We start from the raw sequence: 24,006 nt of genomic DNA, 5'->3' as shown, positions 1-24,006 counted from the left end.
ATTTTTTCAAATACATTTCTAATGCTTCTTGTACTCCACTGATAATTTATGGGTTAAGTGACCTCAAAACAAATCATCACTGGAAGTGTTAACCAACATTTTCATGTTGTTTCAGCAAATCTTCACGGGTTTCAGTAGAAAACATATTGTGTGGGTTCCTACAGCTGTTCCATTGGTACTAGTAAAATAGAAATGAGATTGGTGTGAACATAAATATGTTCAGCTTGTGGTTCTTTGATGTTCATTATGGAGACACCCAATTTGAATGATTGCTCTTTTTTTGCCATGTGTATTCTTCACACTATACAAGGAGCATCTTCCTGTTTAATGGTTTAAAATATGACTGTGTGGTGGCTTCAATTTAATCAGCTGTGGTTTTTTATTTTAGGGCTTAACTTTCTCTTTTCATTATAAAACCTTTTCTTCCTGTCTAATTCTAAAGAATGATTTTGAAGAAATTAAGCATGCCGGGTTTATTTATTTCTTTCCATCTTTCCCAGCTGTAGGTATCCAGATGAAACTGGAATTTTTCCAGCGGAAGTTTTGGACTGCAAGCAGACAGGTATATTTTAAATTGAAGTGTGGTATTTGTTTCCAGTGATAGCAGAATCGTGACTTTTCACTTAGGTTTTCTCTTTAACACTAAGTGACTGCAGGATCACACAGATTAATTAATAAAACTAAGTTACTGAGTCATGACTGGCACTCACAGTGTTCAATAAACTTTACCTAAACTATTCAGGGATAGAATTTGTACTCACTGAAGAGAATAATCAGGTACTTTCTAAAGATTAGGAGATGCCATCCCTGGTTTGAGAATCGATTGGAACTGTGCTGTTACAGAAAATAAACCCTGAGTCCACCCTTACTGGAGAATCTTCTCTCATCTCTGAATAGTCTCAAAGATTTAGAGTAGGAGGAGCTTGTGGTGTTTAAAGCAGCTGAAATTGTTGCAGTGTGGATTAACCCTTTCTCTGCAGAGTGGAACAGAACACGTTTGGTGAACAATTCAAAAGTTTGCCAGTCATTTTTAGAATTAATTTAGATAAATATGTAATCAATCTCAACTCCTTTAAAATCTTGCTCATATGAATTTATAAAGTGTTTTATTTTGTAATCATCAAATGAGAATTGAAAATATTTTATTTATTTTTTATATCATTTTTAGTGTGCATCCCTCGATGGGAGATGTGCTATAAGCTGTGATGATGAAGTAAGTATTTCTCTGATTCTTTTCCATGTGTACCTCTAATGCAGGAGATACAGTAGATGAATTTAACTTGAACATCTCATTGTACATTATGGTCTTTATCAGCTTGTAAATATTACACAACTTAGATAGTGAGACTTGTGTTAAGCCTGTTACAGGTACCCACTGAATTACAAGGTTGACTCCAGCACCTCAAATGTGTTTTGCAATTATTTTTGCTTTGTGAATCCAGTTTGGGAAATTATTTGAAGCAGTGCTAAGGCATTTGTTTACTACTTTATTGTTAATGAAAAAGAAGCCACTGGCAGTTTGAACTCTTCAGTTGGACACCAGGGAGCCTTACAACTATATGTAGAAATTTAGTAATAGAACATTGCTGATTAAGAGATTCCAGACTTTTTCTTAATGACAAAACACACTGTTGATACAAACAAATATCACAGTTCCTCTGGTGAATCTGTTGACTTTCACAGCCTCTCTCAATGGCAAGAAAATATCTGCTGAACATTTACAGTATAAATTAAAGGATTTAAAAGTAAATATGAAGACATTAATGCAAATTGAATGGCACAATAGTCAATAAATATTAATTACTATTACTAATAACATGTTAATTGTAAGTGTAATTAAATATGAAGGGAATCAATTGATGAGTGTGTGATACATTCGATTCTAAAATAGAGACAACCCATTCATTAAAAATACTTTTTTTTCTTGAGAGCTTTGAATTTGCTTCTTTATTCTTGTTTTCCTGATGCCTCACATTTTATTTTAATGCTCTGTTTTCTTTCTTTTTCATTTTTGGTTTCTTAACCCATGTTACATTCCATTAGTGTTATTGTATACTGGAGCTGTGAAAAATACATAGAGGACTTGGACTGGATCAAAGTTACTGTAGTTCAGATGTGTTCTCAGACCTCAGTTAACATTCTTGCTGTGTTTATTCTGGACTTCATGCCTGCAGTTTTACAAGCTCAGGGACTCTCCACCTATGGAACGTTTCCCTTGAAATCTGAAATTCACTGAACTTGAACCTTTGGGCAAACCTGAGCATAGTTCTCTTCCAGTACCTGTGAAACTTTGTGAATTAGCCTTCTTTCATACAGCTGTAGTCTATGCAAATGCTATTATCCCATGCATAAATCTTCAGAAATCTGTTGGAGATTTGCTAGTAATGAGAAAATGCATTCTTCTGCCCATTGTGCTAAAGTTAAATTACAAGCTGTTTCTTTAACACAGTAGTAATACTGAAAGTTATTTATCTTGCTGGCAAGTGGTGAATGAATGATCCTTGATGAATATTTTTTTCCTAGTTAATATTCCTAAAATGGATTGAAATAGAAACCTTCTTCTCTTCCCAATCCACAAAAAATATATAGATTCCATTTATTGCATTATGCCTGTTTCCAATAACAGGGCTAAAAAATTAGTATCTTTTAAAGTTCTGAACTGTGCTAGTGAATATCTGAATCTTAGAGGTTTGAGACATGGCCACTAATTCTTGAATTAAGCCAGACTTTTCCCAACAGCACATAAGCCATAAACTATGAAATTAAGCCTACGCTTTTTCTTGTCCAGCATGACTTCTTTTATTTATTTTCTATACTATGGAGAAATATTGTTTCTAAAGCAGTATCTTTAGATTAATCTTCCATGCATGAGGACTACAAATATGTATCCTCAAAAGATCTCTGTGTTGACTTAGCTCCTCTGCTCATCCAGTCAGTGGGAGGTTTCTGGTGGACTTTGGGGAGAGCAGAGTGTGCTGTTAGAGCCTGCTTCTGAAATTCCATCCTTCACACACCATTGAGGTTAAGGAGCTGCCTCTTCTGAGTGCATCAGCCCTGCTCAGTTCTTTGCCAGCATCATCAGCTTTTCACATTGCATTTGCCAACTTTGGGCTTTCTAGCAGATCAAAGGTTGAAAATGAGTTGTTTCAACTTCCTTTCTGACAGGTTTTTGGTCACTGGGGGTGCCTGTAGCTTGGGTTCTCCTATTAGAACGAATATCCTGCATTTTCATTTGGGAATGATGCTCATTCTGAACTTTTGCCTGATTTCAGCTTTTGTTTTTTTTAAAAACTCACTTCAAGGTAGCATTTCTGAAAAAGTCTCCTCTCTGGCCCACAGAACAGTACAAATACGTGGCCAGAATGAGAATCAGGCACATCTAAGCATCTCTGGAAATATCAGACTGAATTTTCCCATCTTGCAGAGCTACTTCTGCGTGGGGCTGCTTTCCTCCCTAAAACAGCACAGAGATCTTGCTGAAAGTGCAGAGTGTAGCAGAAAGTATATTTTGTTGTATTTCTGTACAGCCCATTTGCAGCAGGAAAGGTTTTGAATTAAAAACAAAGCCAGGAGGATTCCTGTATTGAAAGCCATTCTGCTTTTTTTCCCTTTTATACAAATGTCATAGAAAATTCAATAAGCAAGGATAAAAATGTTGCTGATGTAGACCAACAATAGAAATACAATAAAGATTTAACACTGAGATAGGTATTTGGCAATACTGAGGAGAACCTGAGCTATATCAAGGTTTCAGGGTTTGAGTTGAACCTTATGTTTAAACTCTAAAGTGCAGTAATTAAAACTTTGCCTGTAGCAAGCAGTTCTGTGAGGTTAAAATGGTGCATGTGTGTGAGGAGGGAAGCACTGAACTGGCTTTACCTTGTTTTATACAGTTCAGACGTCTGACCTACGAAAAGCTAACAGTCCTGCCTCTAAACCCAGCTCCCAATTAAAAATACAATTTGAAAAGCTTTAGGAGACCTGTGGGGCCTCTTTTTACAGAAGTTTTTGGTCCCATCCCCCAATGAACAAATTAAAAAATATTACCTGGTCCCCTGTTGGCTCTGCAGGCTGACACTGTGTTTTCATTAATACATCGTTAGTGTAATGACATTGTGCTGATGTTTTTCTCCAAATACAGAGAAGCCATCAGGAGCATTGAAGTTCTGTGCCATTGTAAATTTTGCTATAAGGAAAACTTTTAAGAAGGGATTATAAAAACATAAAATTTTGGTTTTTATGTTTGTTTACAATTATCTTATATCCTCCCAATCTATACACGACATTGTTTTGTTTTGCATGAAAAATAAGCATAAAAATTAAATTGAATAATACCCCATAACCAAGACTACCCTAATTTTGAATTTATGTAAAACCTTCTAACAACCTGAAGGTATTACCCATTTAGAGCTGACTTAGAAGTGTACAATTAACTTACTGCTGTATCTTAAAGTCAAAAATTAAAATACTATTTTATTCTTTTTCAGACAATCAACTGTTACCTAATAGATAACAATGGATTTATTTTAGTGTCTGAAGATTATCAACAGGTAAGTGTAAGATTCTTCTTGAGTCTTCTCATGTAACATATTAATCTAAAATTACTTTTTTTAAAAAATAGGCCACCATCTGAAAATGGTAAGGAATAAGTAACATCAATTTTTTTAAAAAAAATTCCTTCTACAAAGAATGTAAGTTTTTTCTCACAGGAGCTCAGTTTCTGTCTCCCATTGGAGTAGGGTCTGTTCTTAAACTCATAAATGTTCTCTGTAAAGACCTTTCTTGCTGCAGAAGTGTCTGTCTTCTGTAAGAGGCTTTTACTCCAAGGAAAAAAAAAATCCCTGTTCCATTTTTGTCCCATGGAAATGTTGGGAAGGGAGGGGGGAGGACAGAGAGCTTTTACATTCAAACTTAGGATAATGAGATTGTACAGAGCTGTTGGCTGAGGAGTTTGTTTTCTGAAGGGGATTACAGTCATTGAAGGATTAAAACTAAGCACTCAGCATCACAATGGAGACAAGAAATATGATTATCACAGAATCATAAAATGTTTTGCTCAATCCTGCAAACCTTATGAAGGAACCATCACCATTCTCATTAACTTTTGCCTGGAAACTGCTGGGATGGTGCCCCATTCATGCCAGAATTTTCTGAAGTTGAATTGTTTTTATGTGTTGGGATTGTGAATAGGAATAGCCACACTCCTACTTAGCCCTCAGGTGAATTAAATTTGTTATGATGAGCATGACCTAAGAAATCTATTCATTATGGAATGATCTCCATACACTTAAAACATGTTTGTCTATTTTCCCTTTTGTTGTTGTTACTATTTAGAGGTGCACAGCTGTGATTTGTGTCAGTGATTTACCAGCTCATAGCTGGCTGTGGCAAATAATTATTAGGAAGAGATGTTTCTTTTGGTAGCCACCTGATAAAAGCCATTACCTATTCCTGTGAATAGTTTAGGTGACTGTTGTATCAAAGCAGGCTGGAAATATTTCTGATCCGTTGTATTGGCTAAATGAATCCAAGTCTAAGAGGGACAGCAGAGAAGTCTCTGTGTTTATGTAAATTTTTAAGATTACATTAGTGTATACAGGCTGTTGTGGGTAGAGAAGGAGTAGAGAAGTGGGATGATGCCTTATCAATTCCTGACCTACCTGTGCTTCCTTCAGCACTGTTTTTCCATCACCTTTCTAAACACGACCTGAACTACTCCAAGAATCGGGTTTTTGGGGCAGAGTAATTGCAACTAAATCCTGATGTATTAAAAAAATAATGATAGTGACTGCTTTGGGGGAGAACTGGCATTTACAAAGGGAGCTTTTGTGGAGAGAACTGTCACTGAAATGTCTTCATAAGACTGGTGCACAACTTGAAAAATCAGGTTTATTACTGTCTAAGGTTATATGAGGCATTTATGGTTTGGAGTTTCTTGACATTGCCTGCCTCTCCAGTCGTTAGGGTAATCTTTCTTCATCAGTCAGCCAGGGCTATTGAAGCTGGTATTTTTAGTCATGTTCCTTGTGCTTCTAGGAGACTTTACATACCCATATGTTTTGGAAAATGTTCCAAGTTTCCCCTGAGGAAAGAAAAAAAAAAAAAAGGCAATACTTGCCTTTTAGGTGGAGGAATGCCTTTTTTTAGCTGGGGCTGTAACTTTTCTGCCTGCAAACTCCCAGGTGCATACTTGAGGTCAGTTAAGTTCCTTGTAATGGAATTGGGGTTTAGTTGATACAAAACCTATGGAATCCATGCAATTTGAGAGTGTAGTGCCCTTTCCCCCTCATAAATTGTGGGATTTCTCCCTTTAAACAATGAAGAGAAATATCCAATCCTCCTGGGAGTTGAGGCTCTAAAATAAAACAAGTCTTCCCAAGGTAGAAAAGTGCTGTACTTGCAAGATTTTCCACTGTCACATGAATGGCTGCAAATGACGGAGTCACTTCCATCCTACGGACCAAATCCATAACAGCAATGTTTGTTTTCTCAACAGAGATTTATTTTTATTAGTCCACAAGTACTGAATAGGGACAAAATGAGTAATTCATCAAGCTGAGTGGTTTTAAGTATGAAATTACTCTGAATGGAGTTAAAATTTATAGGATTGATGAAATGTACTGTTCCAGCTCCTTAAACAGGTCATACAGGAATTATAAACAATGTTTTTTAATGACTGTTTATGAAATCCTCTCACAACCTGTTTATATCTTTTTTGAGTAACATTTTAATCACAAGAGTTTGTGATCAGATTAATGTGTTTTCTTTACAAGCTTTAGGTTTGGAAGGCTTTTATTTTTGATATTAGATATTATATAATGTACCTCAATATATTGTTTAAGCTCTCACATCTGCTCAGGGGTAATAATATAATCCAAACAACTTGCCCTGACTGGGAAGTCCTCTTCAGGTTTTATGTAGCAGCAGTCCTGAAAAGCTCTCAATGTAACTAAAAGCCACTCTTGTCAGATCCTAGACTATGCCAGTTTAAATTGCATCCAGCGTTTTGCACTTATCTGTGCTTTTGCTAATTCCTTGCATTTTCCCCTTACAGACTGGTTACTTTTTTGGGGAGGTTGAAGGGGCTGTGATGAACAAGTTACTAACAATGGGCTCTTTTAAGAGGTAAGAATTAACATTTTATTTCTTGAAAAATGTTTTAACAAAAAACTTGAAGTCTTGTAAAAGAAAGCCAAGACTGGCTGGATTCTCATCTAAACTTCTTTAGTGTGGCTGGACTCTCATCTAAACTTCTTTTCTGTACAACCTGAGTGTAATTTGATTCCCTACACATCAAATATTGAGAGTACTGGATTCAGCCTACAGTGAGTTTCTTATTAAAATAATAGTTTATTTGACTACAATGCTAAAACTGTGTGCCTTTCCTCTTCCCACTGGGCTCAGGTGGAGAAGGGATTGGGTCATATCCACTACTGAGCAGTTTTTAACAGCTCTTAAGCAAAACATTTACGCCACATTATCATTTTGTCCTGTAAAAAGCTGGAGATCGCTCAAGCTAGAGAGTGCAAAATGCCCTGCTATTGAAGGGAAAATATGCTGTCCCAGTAACCCATCTCCATTCACATGCTAACTTACCTTTGAACATGGTTGTGACTATTGACCTGGTCTCATTTTCATGGTGACATTAAAAACTAACGATGATTTTATGTGTTGTCCTTTGAAATAAATGATGCACTCTGAGGAATTAAGAATAAAATTTCTCTTTAACCTGTAACTCACCACTGGAATTTCAAGGCCTTCACATGGTCTAAGAACTGTGTTGTACCCATTTGTCCTCTTACAGCACAAGAAAATTGCTTTTATACTTTTCCTTTTGTTTTCCTGTGCATTTCCAGTATGAATAGAAAGACGTATCACTGAGTTTAGTTGTCCCAGCTGTGAGGGTGTGTGCAGAGGCTCTCTGAACAGGTGGTTTGTGGGCTTGCTTGGTAAATCAGCCCCCTTAAAGGCAGAAACTTTGTGTGCTGTCTCTGTGCTGAGTGCCATTCCCTGTAAATGACTGACCTGAAATGTGAGGATCTAGCACCCAATCCTAGTTTTCTGAAGGTGGGAGCTTTTTTGCATTTAGCACTACATTTTTAACATGTGCTGTAGAAGGAAGTGAAGTAATGCCTGTTTATAGACTGGGTTTGGCAATGAAAGGATCTGTTTGTACCAGAGATGAGGCATTTTATTTAATGCAAAGGATAAAATACAATCAAAACTAAGGAATGATGCTTTAACTTGTCCCAATTTATTTTGTCTTGCCCAACAAAGCATTTCAAACAGAACATCTGCTCAGTGATTGTCAGTGGTGGGTACCACCACTGAGAAAACAGGCATAGCTTGGAGTTCCATCCAAAATGCAGCGGGTGGATCTTTGGACTGGACAATTAGGATTTTGCTGGTCTTGGACTTCATTATTAGAGATAATGAAGCCATAAGGTCAGTGCAGCTGAGCTGCATACTAAGGAAAATGTAAACACAATGTGCCAGTTATTCAACCATGATAAACTGACCATTGCAAATCAGTTAAAGATGGGGACAGAATCAAAGTGGAATAATTGCAAGGGAGCAACTTCCTGTACAGCAGATAGCAGCAGCAAATAAAACCCCAAACTCTCTTTGGGCTGTGTTAGATGAGCCTTTAAATAAATTATTTCAACAATATGAAGAAGAAATCTTTGCTGGTTCTCACAAAAAATAGTCAGATGCATTTACAATATTTTTAAGATTATTAATTTGCCTGGGTGGGGACTGTGTTCTGCTCTTCCGAAATGCATTTATATGAAATAAGAAGGAAAGAAAAAGAATATTGGTGCAGTGGCAAGATCTGTCAGCAGTGCCATTTCCCTGAGAGCACAATGTGGGCACTGCATGCATTATATTGTCCCTGCTGCTCTTACCATGGAGACAAAGCAGAGAGTGAGCTCTGTCCACTGCATTTCATCCTGATATATCCAGAGCCATCCTTCCCTGCAGTTTGCTTCTTACATGGCATGCACAGTCCAGCAGGTGAATCTGATAACCCTGCCCTGCTTGAGCTGGTCCTGCTCCCTTTTTGGTGAGTTTGGAAGATTCCTTGGAGCCTGATCTCCCCTGCAGAAGAGTTTGCTGTGGGTGGGAGTCCCCTGTTCCTTCAGTGCCAGCACCTGGGTGCCAGTGTGTGCTCCCACCTCGTGATTCCTGCCAGCTTCCAGGCTCTGCATCCACAAAAGGAATGAAATAACTCTTTGTCTGCTCTCCCAACTACTGCAAATTTGCAGTGATATAGAAGTGCTTTGTGGGATTGGGATGGAAGTGCTAAACAAAAGGGGGTTGTTTGCTGCTGACTATATTTCTTTTCAACCTGCAGCAGGATGAAATTCAATTTTTATGTTCGCTGTTTATTTTTTAAAGTGAACTTAAATACCTCCTTCCCTCCTCAATTTCTTTAAACTCAGTGCTTCTTTTGAATAATGTGTGCATATGTATGTATGTATATTTTCTTAGTTTATGGAGTTTATAATTATGGAGAAAAATTATATCAGTGCCTGCACAGCAACGTGACATGCTCTATGATTTCATTTAGCAAAATTATGTTTATCTTATGCCTTAAGTATTGCACACAGTTAAATAATTTAAATATGATTTAAATGTATTATTAAATAGATTAGGATGTGCTTATGGAAAAGTATCTGCTTCACATAAGTTAGAAAAGTTTCTTTATGGTTTTCTCAGCACTTTGTTTATATAAAAACAGTGAAAAAAAATTCAACAGCTCAAACCATGAAAATCTAAAAAACCAACACTAACATCAGGAAAATTAAGGGCTATCAAAGCAATAAGATCCCTAAAGAAATAAACATAATAAATCTGTAAGAGAAAATGAAACATCTCTTGAACTTCAAAACACTTTCACCCTTTCCAGTAGGAGGAAAACTAAGCAATTCTATATGACAAATATGGAAGCAGCATCATTTCCTCTTACAGTGCTCTTTCCACCGGGCATCCTCTTACATAGAAGAGTCTATGCAGTGGTATTTTGTATTTAGTAATTTTGTAATTTTACTATTTGGAAATATTGGTGTTTGATCAGGTTGGCAGGGTGTAGGCTGAAGTGGCACAGCCCTGAAGTGCAGCTTTCCCAGGAGCTGAGGCTCGCTCTAGCAATTTCTTGTTTCCCAGTTTTTCTTGTAGTGCAGAACCTTCACCTGTGCTTCACATGCACAGAGAGGCAAACTTTCATCTACCTGTCTTGATTTGCTTTATAAGTAAAACTTTGCAAGTGTTTCCCCCCCAGGTTATAAGAGAACTTTGTTCTTCTCCGAGAAGATAGTTTAGTAAATTCTTAAAGCCAAATCATGTTAAGTAACTAGTTGCTTAACAACAGGACAGTTTTCACTGAGACAGCACAGCCTCCAAATAAAGGATATTTTTCTGTTTTGGCCAGTATTTCATACTTAAGCATTTTGTTAAGATATTATTTTTTGCGTGTGCGTGCTAAATTGACAAATTTTAAATTTGTGTTTATTTTCATGTGGATTTTTATTGTCATGGATTTAGCTGCCTATTAATTGGGCAAATTGTATGTATGCTTTGGAGATCAGAGGTAGACTGAAGGAAGATTCCAAATTGCAGTTGTTGGACTTGGCATTGGACAAATTGTCATTACCAGCAAGGTTTACTTTTCATTTTGGCATTTACTAAATGTGCCTCTGGTACCTGCACACTGAAACTCCCACATTGCTGGGGGTATGTTTTTTGCTTATATTTTGTTCATGTGCTATCTAAAATTAATGTCTTTAATCTGAGTTTTAGGCATTGTTCGACTTTATGTCTCTGTAAATATTACCTTTAATGCAGTGTATTCATGTGCAGAATCTGTTTATACACTTAAGGACAAACACAGCCATATGTGCTACATAAATTAGTTCTCATTCCATGTTCTGTAAATACAGGTTGAGTTGTAGTTTTTATACTTGCTTTTCCTTGAGAACCTTGGTAGTTGGGAATAGCTGAGCAATAAAAGCAAAGGTATCTGATGACAAGTTTGTTTGGTCAAAAATGTTGCAATTTAGTTTTATTCTTTCCATTGATTTTTGTGAGAGGTATCATGCTGGCAGCTCCTGGACACTAATAATGTGTCAGTGCAGGTGTGAGAGCCAGAGCAGCAACAATCTGGGGTTTCCTACAGTGTCCTGCTATCTCCCCACAAAAACTTTTCTAGACTTAGAAACTGGTTTGCTCTTGACACCATTCAACACTGTCCCTCTTTCCCCTCCTTGTGAGAGTGCCACTCAGGCTGCACATCTTATTTCTGAGTTATGAACATCTTTCCACCATAAGTGAGCTGTAGTCACCACTAATTTTTCCAGAGACTACTGGATAAATCACAGTGTCAATAATTAGGACTTCTGTATGATTGGCTTCCGTTATTCAGCTCTTCGGAGCATTTTTTCTTTTCCTATACACTTGACATTTACTTCTATGGTAAAAAGCTTATTATTCCTACACATTATTTGAAACCCTCCAAATCTTGAACTGCTGACAAAACATTTGAAATGTTATGCACTGAAGACCTTTCAGTTGCTACAATTTTCAGTGGTGGTATTTCATACTACCAAATAGAAGTCCATGGGTGCAATGAAAACCTGGCTGAAAGAAATAGAGAGTACATCTGCCAATATATCCTGTGCTGCTGGTAGGTCTTGGGAGTTAAATTTTTTTGAACCAGATTCATACTCAATTGTAAGTACATTGCAAAGTAGGAGAGTGGAATTTAGTGTATCAGGAAATTGGCAATAAAAGGGTTTTCACTAAGATGTGTTTGGCCCCTGAAGTTACATAAACTGGCAATGCACATTTTGGTTGTGCTAAATAGCTGATGCTGGACACAATTGCTCTGTGGACTTCAGGCGTGGAAGTTGACAGTGTGGTGGTGTCAGAAAGTCTCAGGAATGTCCTCTGTAGCAAGAGCAGAGCTCCCCTGGGATACAGAGTGCACTTGGGCACAAAGATGGGCTCAGGAAGTTGTGTTCCCTGGCTGGGATCAGTTGGACACAGTTGGTCAGCTGCAAACAGTGAAAGCTGAAATACAATCACTTCAGAAAGGGTGATCTGGAAGCCTTTCTTCTGCAACACTGGGTTAAGTCTTTCTGAGTGAGAAGGAAGTCTATTTTCTAAAAGCTCAGAAAGACTTAAGCAGTAAAACATCCTGAAAATGACACCTGAGCATGGAAACACTACTGTGTCTTAGACAAGTATTCTGACTGCAAATGCTTTTATTAGGAATAGGGCTGGAATGCTTTTGCTTTCCTATTACATTGATAAGAATAAAACCAAAACAACTAGATTTGTGAATGCCCTGGAACCCAAATGATGCCATTCACAGTGACAGAGAATGAAGAAGTGGTTCAATATGTTGCAGTGTTCAGATTTCAATGAGGTTATCAGCTTCATCCACTGATTTTTGAAGTCACAAAATTCTTATTGGTTTCCAGGTCTTTTCAGAACATTTTGCAGTAATGCTTTCACTGACATATTTTGCACATCCTGTGCTATAATCCACAGATGATATCAAGCCTTTCCAAGTTCTGTAGTGTTCCACATGATTTTGAGGTTCCTTATTAAAACTCTTGTCTTCTGCCATCACTCTAAAATTTATTTTTTTTCTCTGTTAAATGAAGAGTGTTTTACCTACATTTATTTATTAGTTTTCTTTCTCTTAATAATAGTGCAATCTTAGATTGCTGAATACTCTCTACAGTAAGACAGTCTACAAAAAATACAGCCTAGCATGCTGGGGTGCAGTATTAGTTATATTTCTGTTTATTTGTAGGAGTACATATTTCAGTCTTTAAAGCATTTTTATCTTTGAGCATTTAAAGATACTATTGACTCTATCAGAATGCAATAATTAAATAAGAAATGTAATGCAAGTTCAAATACTGAGGGGGGAAAGGCTTTTATCAATAAAGTTCAAATTATAATAGATCTTTCATATGGCATTATAATAGTATATATATTCTGTCTATAGTATAGAATAGTATAATAGTGCATATGTAGACATATTGTATTGTAATAGTATTTGATTAACTCTGCTTAGCAGAATAATGAAGTCTACTGATTGACCATGAAGTTCTGCTGTGTGAAACTGAAAATTGAGACATTGATTACACTTTCAAACATGGAATAGTCACCAAACTTAAAAAATTTATTGAAAAAACTTTTACAATGAATACAGACAAAACAATTTATTCTGCTTCTAAGGCTAGAATGAAGCAGGATGGGACTCTTTCATCCATACAGAATTTCTTGATACTCTGCAGAGAGCACATTTACACCTCTAAACTCTCCTTTCCTCTGCATTTATGTCCTGCCTCCATCACTGGGTGCTCCAAGTGCACACACAACACCGTGCTTGGATCCCAAGGAATAAAATAGTCAAGCCAACCAAGGCTGGAAAGGCTGAGAAATTCCTTTCCAGGGGCTGGATGCTGAGCATGGTGGAAGGATGCAAAAGAAGGAAGGGCAAAGCTAGGGGAAGTGGTGTATTTCTGCATGGCCCAGAGGCAGCACAGCTTACACGGTGTACTGCTCTGTTTGTCTTGGCAGATCTGGGTGCGCGCATCTGGCTGTGGGCGGGACTCTGCCAAGGATGGTCAGTGTTCGACTCACACCATGTTTAGGTCTCTAGTTATGCGTTTGTCTCCCATGTGCCTCTCTCTGCCAGTCCACAAAACAATGGCTTCCTAGGCATTTCTATTCTCAGCACAAGAGAAAAACAATCATGTAAGCAGTATGACCATATGCTAAATGTTTAGTTGAAGCTGCGACATCCAATATCTTAGAGAATTTGTCTGTAAGCCAGAAAGAAAAGATAGACATAATAAAGAAGCTTTTAGTGATGATTTCTGTCACAAAATTAGATCAGGAAAAAAAAAAATGAAAGTAGACTCTCTACCACAATGGAATACAACATTTTATTGGTACAGGTTGCAAGGTTTCATGGCATGCAGTGCAGGATGCCTCATGGTGATGCTGAATGCATTTCATGACCTGGTTTTGGCAGCTTCTGGGACATCCTCTCTGTAGCTGAATTCGTGTGCTCTTCTTTCCTCTTCACTTAGAAGCAAGGCACACATTACAAAACATTGAAGTCCCATCTCATACCTCTATTAACCATCTCTGTCCAGTTGTGTTCCCTTGTCCCTCTGATGATGCAAAAATCAAATGGAAATGTTTAAATAACAATGAGTTCTATATATTTACACTTGTTGCAAATTATCAGCTAAAGATCATTTACATCTGCTGCAGATTTTAAATGTTTTGTTTATGTGGATGGATAAAGTTAATTGATTGTTCTATGGACAGACAGATTTAGAGAAATAATCACAAAAATTCCATGTACTAGCTCTGAGTTCTGGATTTTACATTTAGATCTCTGAAGTGTTTCAATGATGAGTAAAATTGCAAGCATAAGTAAATTTCCCTGTTTGCTATGCATCTGAGGAGGCTTCTAGCATAAGTTGATTACAGCAGGTTCCTGGAATATTTTGTCTTCATGAAAAGAAGCGAAGGTAAACCCATCCTGCTTCAAATATCTGTAATGCCAATGCGCTGATATTCCAGCTCTGTCTCCTTCAGCAGCAATGCCATGTTACAAAGCCGTTGTGCACTGAGATGCTGGGACTGCAGAAGAGCATTTCTGCTTTTACTGAAGTTTGAATAGTCTGTGTGAGAAGCCTCTCAAATGCATAGGCTCCTTCACCTTCTGGGGCTAAATGTGCTGATCTTAGTCCAGAACCAACTGTTTAAGCATTGTGTTGGATGTGTTTTCTCCTCCTCCCCACTTTGTTTATGCCATTGTGTGTTACACTCTCTGCATATCTTCCCTGGTTCCTCCCAGTTATGCTTTTGCTTTGTTCTGTAGTCTGCTAAGATCCTTAAAAAGTTTTCACAGCATTTCTTACGCTCTTTCATGTAACCTGTACTTTAATGATCCCATTCCCTCTTTCCCCCCTTGCTGTTACAATTTTATTTTTCTGTCCACTTTGTGAGCAGAATGCTCCATATTGTCATTTTTATTCCACGGTGTTCTCTTCTTTTAGTCAAGCAGTTTTCTGTTCTTCCCTGTAGAATTACCCTTTATGACTACCAGGCCATGTGTAGGACAAACAAAGAGAGTAGCGACAGTGCCCATAGCTTACTGGACGTAAGTACAGCACGTCTTATCAGCATCTTCCCATGCAATCATCAAAGAAATTGCTGCAAAATCTCATGGCCATTGCAAGACTGTGATTTTGATTTGGAATGCTTACAGCTCTCGTGTTTATCCTGGAGCATACAAAGGGTGGCTCCTTATAAATTAATGCAAAGTGTTCCGTTTTTTTGAGTTCAATAGTTTTAATGCTGGGCCACCATTTCTGAGGTTCTGTCAGAATGCTGTTTGCTGTATGAATCTGCCTTCTTAGGAATTTGGAAATTTGGCAAAAGATTATGTTTTGTCTGGGGGACTGGAATCACACATGCTTTTCCTGAATGTAAACATATAATTCATACTAAAAATTGAGATTTCTTTTTTTTTAATATGAAAGGAATGGTTCATTGACAAGGCATGCAAGTCAGTGATTTTAACAATTTTGTTTTCTTAGTGTTTAAAGATGTCTTTTAAGGTAGAATTTCGATGCATTTAAACCCTTGTGCTGCAATTTGAGTACAAACCCTGTCCTTCTGCTGGGCTTGATGAGGCACAATCTGGGACAAGGCAATCCTGCCCAGGCAACACTTCCTTATTGCTAAATCCTCTATCAGGGTAATAACCCCGAGGATGCTTGGTAACCATGCATCTGTTTTGCTCAGTGCTGTAATAATCTGTCAGATCTGATCAGGTGTTAGATGGAAGCTTTGAATATTACAAAGGAAGTTTTTTCACAAATAGATGGCAGTAATAGCATGAAAAATTCTTAAGTAAAGAGGACAGTAACAAAACACCGGCAATTTTTCCAGTCTGAAAAAGTTACCTGATAGTATTTTTAAATGCACATCTAACTGGAAAAATATAGATCTAACTAGGAAAAAAATAACCCTTTAATAATTTTGTACTTTTGGGGATATTTTCCTTTGCATGTTTACATGACTCTCTTTTTCTTATGCCTGGAGTTAGGCATTTATCAGCTTGTTACCCACTAAAGTCTGAACCTGAAAAAAGATCATCTTCACATCATAAATACTAGACTGCAATGAGACCTAAACTAGAAATAGAACAGGATGCTGTGAAAAACATTTGCATTAAATATCTTAAAATATATTACAACTCTTAACAAAAATCTTCTATTTAAAGACTTGGGGCTTCAGTTCAGTTTGCCTAAGCACTCAGCACGTAGAGCTGAAGCTACATCCCTTAAGAAGTGGGCTATAATCCAAAAGATTTTTTTTTTATTATTCAAAATTTCAGGCAGGATATCCAGGAAAAAAACCCCACATCTGTTATGGGATACACTGAGACATGTCAAGTATTTTTTTTTTGTATTTAAAGATAGCCAAGCTCTTTAAACCTCAAGTGAGTTTTGGTGATCCTCATTATGAAAGATGAACAGAGTTTTAGGTTATTATTTTCCTGTTGATTCAGCCACTTGTATTTACCATGACTGTTGAGAAAGTATAAAGAAAACTTGCATTAAAGACAGGTTTATTCCTCATTTTTCTTGGTTTTATGCCCAGTTTTTTACATATCAGGTTATTAGGCAGTACCCTGTATAATTTCTGCTTAAGCAAAAGGTTTGTTCACAAATGTTTATCCTTCCTTTTGAGAATTATGGTTTTAGAAGTACAGGAATAGAGACAGGGACGAGATGGCAACTCCCTGAAAAGTTCCTGTTCTAAACAGCATAGACAAGGAGCAGAGGCATCAGAGACTCTCTCCAGCCTTTCAGACTGTGGGAGTGAGATGAGGAATTAGGGATGGACTAGAACATTCCATTTCTTTATCAGAATAGTATTGCTTCTTAGCAGCTATCCAGATACTTTGCTATTTAGCATTTCTTCTGTTTGAATTGGTCCAAGACCTACATGATTCTCCATAGAACGACTTTGTTGCAAACGTAGCAGTGCCATGAAGCCACAAAACAAAATTATTTTGGCTCTCAATGTTGGTTTAAATATGTAGAGGGAATAGAACTCCCGCAGTTTTTGTTGCAGTTTTTGACAGAACTGTCTGTGAGTGGGAAAGGCTCTCGAGTAAAATCACATTTCATGAGAATGAATTTATATTAAATTTATGATGTGTTTTTTCCACTGGAATTTCAAAACAAAATATTTTTTCATTTTCTATAGACATAGTGAATTTTTTTCAGATACACTGGGGCTTTAAATTTTAATCAATTTCTAATATTCAAATAGTTACTAAAACACATGGTATATTTTGCACTAAATAAGTATTATTAATAAGTAATAATGAATACATTGTTTTTACACTAAATTTTGCATTAAAACAAAATTATACAACAAATTTGATTACTTGGGAATGAAATTTCAGGTTTTCTGATTTGGAATGAAAATAAATAAGATGTCCCACAGGGCTGATATTTTCTTTTCTTTCATCTCCAGGAAAGTCTTGTAGTTATTTATCTTTTCCTATAAGGCAGGGTTTTACAGGTGAAAATGTTTCCTGCCTCAGACATTGTGCATTCTGCTGGGCTGTGATCTCAGCCTTCCATGGCACTGAATTCTTTGGGTCTGTGAGTCCTCAGCCCTGCACAGAAACTTTTTTTGTGACCCCTGAAAATTTTACATGTCCTGTTACTGCCAGACAGTACTGCTCCAGTGAGTCTTGGGGTGGTTAAGCATGATTTTAGATATCTGAGGAGTTCTGTCACTATGATTTCTATTTGTTAAAATACTCTGTTTATATCTAAAAGAGTCTGCAGAATTTTATGCAACTAGGACATCCTAACAAAGATGAGGGAGACAAGGAGAAATTCCAAATTTCTGGAAGCTGACTTTCCTGCCTGACTTTCTTTCATGAAAGATTAATACTGTTAATAGTCTTTTCAAAAATTAAATATTCAGAATGTATTAGAAGTACTGTAAACAGAGGATTTTCAAAGGATTTGCTGTATTTGTTATGATGCAGAAAAACAGAGGGAGGAGGGAAAAACTTCTTAAAGTGCTTACAACTGGACTGTCAAATGACACAGATAAATGTTTAGGTAAATTCAGACTTCAGAAGCTTTTCTGAGCCTAATGAGGATGAGGTGATGAATAGAGATTTGCAGTCTAGAGATGCAAGCTGTGAATTGCAGCCCAAGAAAAGCTCATATTATCCATCTGAGCTGTTCCTCCAGCAATAGCCTGGGAAATAGGAACCCCTAGAGGTTAAAGATTTAAGAATCATTTGCAAAAACTTTCCTTTTCCCACTGATAATCTATGTATATAACCAAGCATGATAAAAAGGAAATTTCATTATTATACATTTTAATAATCAGTCTAATAATATTTCATGATCATTAAAAAGGGTTTTTTTATGCTCCACATGCATTTGAGTATTCAAAGCATTGTTTTTACATGAATAAATCAGTTAATATATAAATGCTGCATGTTTTGCCTTTTTATTAAATGAGTTGCTTCTCTTCAGCCTTATAATGCCTTCTTTGCTGCAGTAAAGTGGATTATGACTGAACTTGTCTTGTAAGTAGATTTCATCAAGAATGTAACAAATATTTCCATGAATTACTAAATACTTGTACTTTTGAGTATGAGTATTTCTACCTTTTACATTTTACATGCATTGTGCTGCTTTTCTTACATGATTTTAAATATAGCAATATTTGTCAATTTTTTTCCAATTCTGCATTTTTTAAATCAGAGAAAATTTTGGCTGTGTAACTGCACTTTCACTTTTATTGCATTCATGGTCTTCACTTATATCTGCATGTCTCTGTTTAGCAGATCACAGTACACAACCCAAATTTCTTTTTGTGGTTCCTGTTAAATTTTAGATACATGACTGGCTGTTTGTGATGCTGCTTGGGTGGGCTGCTGTCAGAAGAGAAACTTGTTACCCTGACTCACTGTATTGTTTGTCACTCCATAAAGTTCTCTAAGATGGACCCATTACAGTGCCAGAGAAGGTGTACTTGGATGTTGCTGAATTTTCCATCTCTATTAATTCTTCTAAAATTCACAGTTAATTCATAATGATCATTATCTTTAACAGAAGATGCCAAAGAAATAGCAATATCATATGGAGGAAACCTTAAAATGTGTTGTTATTAAGTGATATGATTTATTATAATTCTTATCTGAAAGCAGAGCTGCAGATATGAGTGAATTTTATCTTTACTGACATAGAACTGATTTTTTTCCTTGTAGTCACTTCTTTTGTTTAATTGTAAATTGTATGAGTTTTTTTTCAAAGTTCAGAATAAGAGTTAAGGAGACTTAACTGAATGGCTGCTGCCAGAGAGCAGAGATTGATCTGACATGCAGCTTTCTAAGTGAATATAAGGGAAATAAATTGTGTTAAAATGAGACTGATACTGCATATCACAGCTTTAAAAATGTTAAGAAACCTTCTATATTTATAAATATTGTCGATTCATGGGCATATGATGAACTGGATGTTGGTTTCACATTCTTTACTCTTACAACAACTTATTGACTGACTCTTTTCAGTCCATTCTTCCAAGTAAATCATGGTGTATTTTAGTGTTCTTTATAGTTTAGTTATAGTTGATTAGACAGTGGTTATTTTTTTCTGTTTTAATCAGTATTTTAAATTAAAAATGGGTAAATCTATGATTTATTGATGGGGTTAATTTCAGAACAAATTTTCAGAAGTAAAAGAACCCGAAAAAAACAGTAAAAATATGCGAATAGCAGTAGTTGCTAATCCCAGAGTTATGCCAGAAACTTGAATTTCAGTTCTGTGTTAGCTTTTATTTAAAATGGGATTAACATCATCAAGCTACTGCCAGTTCAGGGTTTTGAAAACATTCTGTGGGGTAATATGAAAACTCTAATAATTTCTCCAGGTTCCTGGTGGAATTTAATCTATGCAGTTGGTGGCACTCTGATCTAACAGCTAAAGGTAAGTGTGATTTTTTTTTTTTCCTGGCATAATGGTAGAAATGTCTGGAGCAAACTGGGCTTTGGAAATTCAGATGTGTGTACACTGTTTTAGATTAAATAATAAACATCTGATAATAGTTTTCCTCCTATTCCAGCATCCTCTTATTTGTTAATGTTTCCTAAAACACAAGAGAAGTAAGATCTTCTATGAATAACCACTGAGTGCTTGTGTGGACTCTAGGAACGCAGTACAGAAAAGTTAAAATCATAGATAATGATTAAATATGTTTTTAAAAAACATTTCTCTTCATTCCAAAACAATCTTTGTGAATAAAGCAATTGCACTTTGCTTTTTTTTTCTAGAGCTGCTATAAAATGGAGTAGTTATTGTGCTGATAAATGCTATTTCAAAAAAAATGTACAGAAATATGACCATCTCTGTTATTTAATACAAAAATAATTTTTAATGCTTATATAGTAGATTTTATGCAAAAAAGGCTGATCTTTATTTTTCTCATCCCATTTAAAATAGACATTTAAATGTATTAAAATTAAATCTATTCAAAATCATTTTTTAAAATGCAGAAGCTTCACTTGAAATAACGGGAATTTTTACCAGTTCCACTAAGAATGGGAAGTTTTCACTGTAAGCTGTTTTATATATTTTAACAGACTTTCTATGGCATTTTCAGAAGTGTTGCCCTGATGTAAAGGGCCACTTTACAAGAGCATTGCTCTTCAAGTGACAACTTAATAGGCAAATGGTGCTGTGTGTCATTGACTGGTGTAAGGATTTAAACTGAATTCTTCAGCTTCATATTTGCATATTTCTTAGCAAAGCAGGGAATAAAATTGCTGCTTTAGTCTTCATTTAATATTTGCATTGCCTAGATACTAGGCTGTCTTTATGCCAAAATAATATCCTGTCTGAAGCTAAAATATTAGTCAGGCCCCTAAAAACCAAGACCAACTGTTCAGTGATTTCCCTAAGCATGAAGAGACCCATCCCTGATGCTGAGGCTGTGAAGGACAGTCAGGTTTGCTGTGCCAGACCCAGAAAATGTAAAACTTTTCCTTGAGGAATGGCAGCTGTGCCTGTCCTAGTCCTTGGTGTTTGCAGAGCAACCAAAGCAGCCAGTGTAGGAAAGAAATAAATTTTTTTCAATTGTACTGTATAAATATGCTTTAATATATCCTAACATGAAGCATCCAGTGGCACTTGCATTGTATGCTAGAGAAAATTTCTTTCAAACACATCTCTCTTCATCTCATGAAAAAGAATGTCTGTTTTGTGTTTTGAGAGTACACTCATTAGAGAAGAGACAATAATAACTGGCAAACTTCCTTTTATAGAAAACAAAACTATCCATGCAGCACTTTGATTATTGAGAAATTTCCATTCATGTTTTAGTTGACAGTGAAGTTTTAATTTCACAAGTCACTTGCTCCATTTCTTTGATGAGTTAAGAGTATTGGAAACACCTCCTTATTGTGCTCATTGGAATGTCAATACTTTTAGGTATTGAAATATTGAAATTTTAGGGTAGTGCCTACCCAGTTAGGAAGCAAGGAATGGTTGTTTGGAAGAAGCATATTTTAGAAAGAAAAAGCTGAAAATATTTCACCAGACAGCAGGAGAGAAAAGCACATGCTTAGGTATATTCTTCTGTAAATGCTATGTTACCACAAAGAGTTGTAATATTTATGACTGGACTTCATGAAATTAAAATTAATAAACTTGCACATTTATTTTTTACTTAACAATGCTTAACAAAGCTCAGGAAAAAAAAATCAGTTTCTCAAGTGGAGAAATTACTTCCCACTCAAACTGTGACATTAATAGAATATGATAAACTAAGAAGGTGCTGGAGGGTCCACACACACCTGCCCGTTTGCCCAACCCTACTATGGAAAATAATTCTGCACAAGATCTTGAAATTACAGTCACATTTTTAAATGAGAGAGAAGAAGCCCTAAACCTTGGACAACCCCTTCATCTTCTGGAGTCTGGTGAGGTGCAGGAAGTCTGAATCTTTGTCAACCTCCTTGTTACACAAGCCACATGTTGATACAGGTGAGGGTACACTCAAAACACAGGTGATAAACTCCAGTCATTCTTGACATCAGATGAGGAGAACAGAAGAGAAAGGCAAGAGGTGCAGTAGAGCTAGCAAGACAATTTTCAAAAAAATGCTGAACTGTTAAATATGTCAAAACCATAGTGAAAACATCAGAAATAACAAAATTTTTCTGACCAGCTTTAGCACCTTCTTTAAGATCTGTGCATTTGGTGGGATAATTTTTTTATTATTATATCCAAAAGCTGTGAACAGTTCAGAAATGCATGCAGGTGTGATTGGAAGTGCAGATGTGGTGGCTCTGCTCAGTGGATGCACCACTCACTGAAATAGATCATCTCCAGGAAAAGGTCTGTCCAGCCCAAGAGCCTGTTCAGTGTAAACTATTTTTGTCACATCTCATCTTGTTTTCTCACTTAGCAATTAGTTTAAGATAGGGTTAACATTTGTGCTGATGTGCAAAGTGTATCTCTGTGTTCAGGAAGAATGAAGGGGTGGGGAGGAAAAAGAAAGGGAATGAGGGAGAAAGCTGTGTGACAGATCCTGGAGTGTGAGAGTCAGAGGAGCTGCTGTCCTGTAGCTTGACCTTGAACCAGCCCCACTGATTCCTGGTAACTCAGTTTCCCAATCTTTAAGATGGAAATAGTGATGTTTTTTCCTTGCATTGCAAGGACTTAAGATTAAAGGTACTATGGAGTCTTAATTATTACTATTTTGGGAAGGAGATAACGAGTGTTGCTGTTGGGTAAAGTAACTCTTCTGCCTCTCCCACCCACAGAGTTATTTTAACTGATAAAACCCTCCAAAGATTCCCAAACTGTAATATAAAATAGTTGTTTTGGCTTCAGTAAAATATGCCACAATTTACATATCAAATAAATATAAACTCCCACGAACAAAGGTTAGTGATGCACAGCACCTCTGAGATAAAAATGACAGTAAAACCATCTTGGATCTACACTGAAAGAATAAAAACTTGTACATAAATATAAAGCAGGTTGGCAATGGCTAAAGCATTAATAACTACTTTAACAGCGATGTCTTGCAAAATTGCATTCCATGGATAAACTTTTTTTTTTTTATTTAATTGAAAAAATAGTGTTATGCACTGCCTAGGAAATCTCACAGGGTGGCAGAAGCTGAGTAACATTTCCGTTCTCTCCGAGCTCTGTAATGCAGCATCTCATGTTGTTCACAATTTTGTGTGCTGTTCCTCTCATGTTCACATCAAGATGTTTTTTCCTGTGCCTATAGCGCAGAGGTTGAAACAAACCCTAGAGCCCTGTGATACTGAGTATCCAGCCTTTGTTTCCGAGCGCACTATAAAGGAGACCACGGGGAATATTGCTTGCGATGACTGTTTCAAGTAAGCCCTTTCAATATTTTCTTTATACAGCTGTTTGTGACAAAGCAATAAAACTGAATTATTCGAGGCTGTGTTGAAGAACGTACAAGTCTGTTGTGTTTTATCCTATGTGCTGACCTCTGTCAAGGTGTCATTTCTCCTGTTACAGGGGTCACTTAGAAGTTTGATGTTCTTAAATTAAAGCCGTGCCTCTTATTTTCTATCAAAAAAAATATGTAAAAGCAGTAGAGGCTTCTGTTAATTTCAAATTTTGAATGTTTTAATACTTTTCCTAGATGCAGGCAGCATTCTAAGGGCATGGGCTGTAAGATTTAGATTCAAAAGGTAAGTGCTCTTCAGTCTCCTGTCCAGGAGTGAAACCCTGCTGGATAGGTTAGGAATTCCCTTGTGGTGCAGTGAGATCTGGTTCTTTTACTGGAATGCCAGAGTTTCCTTCTTGGAACTATTAGTCTGAAAGAGTGGGAGACGATTAAATCTATTCTCCAAACTTTCAGTGCTGGGAAGCTGGG

The 24,006-nt window shown here is 36.6% G+C and overlaps 1 protein-coding gene across 3 annotated transcripts in view; it reads left to right on the top strand.

The window, feature by feature from the left end:
- The window catches only part of CACNA2D3 (calcium voltage-gated channel auxiliary subunit alpha2delta 3), a 396,474-nt gene that overhangs the window by 354,299 nt on the left and 18,169 nt on the right, over positions 1–24,006 (top strand). For 2 of the 3 annotated variants that reach the window (XM_033071436.2, XM_033071435.2), the window contains 8 exons: positions 501–562; positions 1,169–1,213; positions 4,488–4,550; positions 7,055–7,125; positions 15,121–15,196; positions 18,618–18,670; positions 20,017–20,072; positions 23,386–23,497. In XM_033071436.2, the coding sequence (XP_032927327.1) occupies positions 501–562; positions 1,169–1,213; positions 4,488–4,550; positions 7,055–7,125; positions 15,121–15,196; positions 18,618–18,670; positions 20,017–20,072; positions 23,386–23,497 (538 nt within the window). Of the gene's footprint in view, positions 1–500; positions 563–1,168; positions 1,214–4,487; positions 4,551–7,054; positions 7,126–13,596; positions 13,643–15,120; positions 15,197–18,617; positions 18,671–20,016; positions 20,073–23,385; positions 23,498–24,006 lie in introns of those variants that run through there. The other variant, XR_004419272.2, reaches the window with a different exon arrangement.

The sequence above is a fragment of the Catharus ustulatus genome, chromosome 13 (assembly GCF_009819885.2).
Source record: "Catharus ustulatus isolate bCatUst1 chromosome 13, bCatUst1.pri.v2, whole genome shotgun sequence".
In the NCBI taxonomy this organism is placed as follows: domain Eukaryota; kingdom Metazoa; phylum Chordata; class Aves; order Passeriformes; family Turdidae; genus Catharus; species Catharus ustulatus.
The sequence above is the reverse complement of the archived record's forward strand: the minus strand, read 5'-3'. Positions and strand labels throughout refer to the sequence as shown.